Genomic DNA, 2,342 nt, shown 5'->3' with positions numbered 1-2,342 from the left:
CCTCCTGACGGGACAGTCCTCCTGACGGGACAGTCCTCCTGATGGGACAGTCCTCCTGATGGGACAGTCCGTTTAAGCATTTAAAAATCAGTTTAAGATGAGATGATGAGTTAAATGTTGGGGTTAGGATCTCATCATATGAAGGTTCTGAAGTTCTGGATGTGACCCGGTGGGTTCTCTGCCCAGAATCCCAGCGGTTCTGGTAGATCTCCTCTCAGAGGCGTGATGATTGATCTTCAGCTGACTGAGAGAAGAGAAACACTACCTTCATCTGTTCCTGTTCTCTGGGTTCTGTCTCGGTTCTGTTCGGCTGTGTGCGATGTTCCACTGATGTCTTTTTGTTCTGAACCAAGTCAGACATGTTTCAGCTCATAAAAACATTTCATCATATTTCCAGCTGTGTCCTCACTCGTCTCTGGTGTCTGCAGGAGGGACGCTTCCTGGAGGACTTCACTTCCTGCATGTGACCAGACCACACGGAACCAGCCTGTCAGGTCCTGGCGTTACGCCTGTGAGTTCCTCCATGTTTGCTTTGTTCATTCTGAATCTTATTGGTCCACCTGCAGCTCTCCCAGTAATCAGTAATCTACACTCTGATGGCTTTTTGTGTTCAGGATGGAGAGATCGTGACGGGTCGAGCCGAGACCGGGAACTACTTCTGTTTGCATCTGGACCACCATGAAGTGGTGGAGACATTCACATGTCTGTCCCTGAAGCCCCTCCCCATCCCAAATTACCTGAGTCTGTACGGGAAGCACCAGGAGCTGCTGGGCCAGCTGCGGAACCTCTACCACCAGGGTCTGATCCGGGACCTGTACAGGTAGGACCTCAACACAGGAAACTAATTACACCAATAACTCCAAAGATACACAACAAGACAAAATTAACACAAAAAGTCAACCTTCATGCTGTATTACACACACACACCGGAAGTGTGACGCACGCTGAGCCGCTGAAGTTCAGCCATTCATCAGTGAGTGGATGAATACTGGTACAGCTGTTTGTTAGAATTAATCGTTCGAAGGGGCCAGAAAATAGGACTGGAGTTTCATTTTTTGGCTGATGGGACAGTCCTCCTGATGGAACTTTTATTATTGGCTTCCCCAATAATAAAAACCTCCGATTTGGATCCATCAGCTCCGATGTGGGGATTACTATCAGAACTCGAGTTTGGACCACTTCAAAGGGAAGCACCGCTCCGACCCGCGTTACTGCGGCTTCACACCAAAAAACAGGACCTTCTGCCAGCAGCCATTCTGGTTTTAATTGTAAAAGAAAGGCAACATCTCCACAGAGAAAGAGAGGACAAACAGGAAACAGGAAACAGGAAGTTAAACGGCCTGAGCTGCTGACAGGCAGGCCGACAGCCTGAGATCAAACTATAAACAACAACATTAAACTAATGTCAGAGTCTGAACCTGCTGTTGATTAGCTTCCAGCTGGTTCTGATAGAACCAGTTTATAAAAAGTTCTGTTTGTTTTCAGTCTGATTCTGATCCTACTTTGTGACGAAAAGATAAAACTCTGTCTGTAGAGACCGGTAATGATTTCCTGAGAGGTTCTGCTGAGTTCTGCTTGGTTCTTTTAGTGGGGAACTATAATTCCCTCTGAATCTGGTACAGAAACAGGTTTCTGGGAACCTGGGTCAAACCTAAAGAACTGACTGTGTTCCTTCAGTTTCTTCAGACAGAGTTCCCTGTTGGCCGTTCTCCACGACAGGTTCTCCGACTTCCAGCAGGAACTGGAACCGATCAGCTGTTCCAAACCCGAGGTTGGTTCTGATCCATTAATCCTGTTCAAATATTGATTCAGATCAGAGTTGCTGTTCATTTGATTTCTTTTTTCCTGTTTTGTCACTTTTAAGAGAAAATGTGGATAAATTGAGTAAATAATCGATGTTTCTATAAACAACTGTTCTTACTGTTCTGCGTGTCGGGACTCTTCCTCCTGTGTGTCTGCAGGAGGAGGAGGAGGTTCTTCCTCAGGTCCAGGGAGCAGTGAGGAGCAGCGCCGTCAGGTTCCTGACCTACAACCAGAACCTGCTGCCCATGTTGGGCCCCCTCCCCCCTCCAGTCGGGTTCTAGGATCTGAAGAGTTCTACCAACAATTTATAAACAGACACGTTTTCTCTGTTTGTGTCAAATAAAATCATTTGATAATAAAATAAAAAGAATTAGTTTTTTATCATCTGCCACCAGGAAAAAGGGGCCTGTTAGCGAAATATCTTAGAAACCACTGGACTTTACTGAAACTGTCAAAGTAAATCCTGCAGCTGATTAGGGTCAGGAGATAACCCAATTCAAGATGTGTGTGTCTGTGTGTGTGTGTGTCTGTGTGTGTGT

General features: G+C 46.1%; 1 protein-coding gene across 1 annotated transcript in view; it reads left to right on the top strand.

Annotated features, from left to right (window-relative positions):
* Positions 1-2,114, top strand: part of cfap61 (cilia and flagella associated protein 61) — a 20,969-nt gene extending 18,855 nt beyond the window's left edge. The window contains exons 17-20 of the mRNA XM_037981691.1: positions 429-511; positions 615-820; positions 1,678-1,771; positions 1,962-2,114. Coding sequence (XP_037837619.1) covers positions 429-511; positions 615-820; positions 1,678-1,771; positions 1,962-2,084 — 506 coding nt within the window. The 3' untranslated portion in view covers positions 2,085-2,114. The remainder of the gene's footprint in view (positions 1-428; positions 512-614; positions 821-1,677; positions 1,772-1,961) is intronic.
* The last annotated feature ends 228 nt before the right edge of the window (positions 2,115-2,342 follow it).

The sequence above is a fragment of the Kryptolebias marmoratus genome, linkage group LG19, assembly GCF_001649575.2.
Source record: "Kryptolebias marmoratus isolate JLee-2015 linkage group LG19, ASM164957v2, whole genome shotgun sequence".
Taxonomy (NCBI): domain Eukaryota; kingdom Metazoa; phylum Chordata; class Actinopteri; order Cyprinodontiformes; family Rivulidae; genus Kryptolebias; species Kryptolebias marmoratus.
Note: the sequence above shows the minus strand (reverse complement) of the source record. Positions and strands in the feature narration are given on the sequence as shown.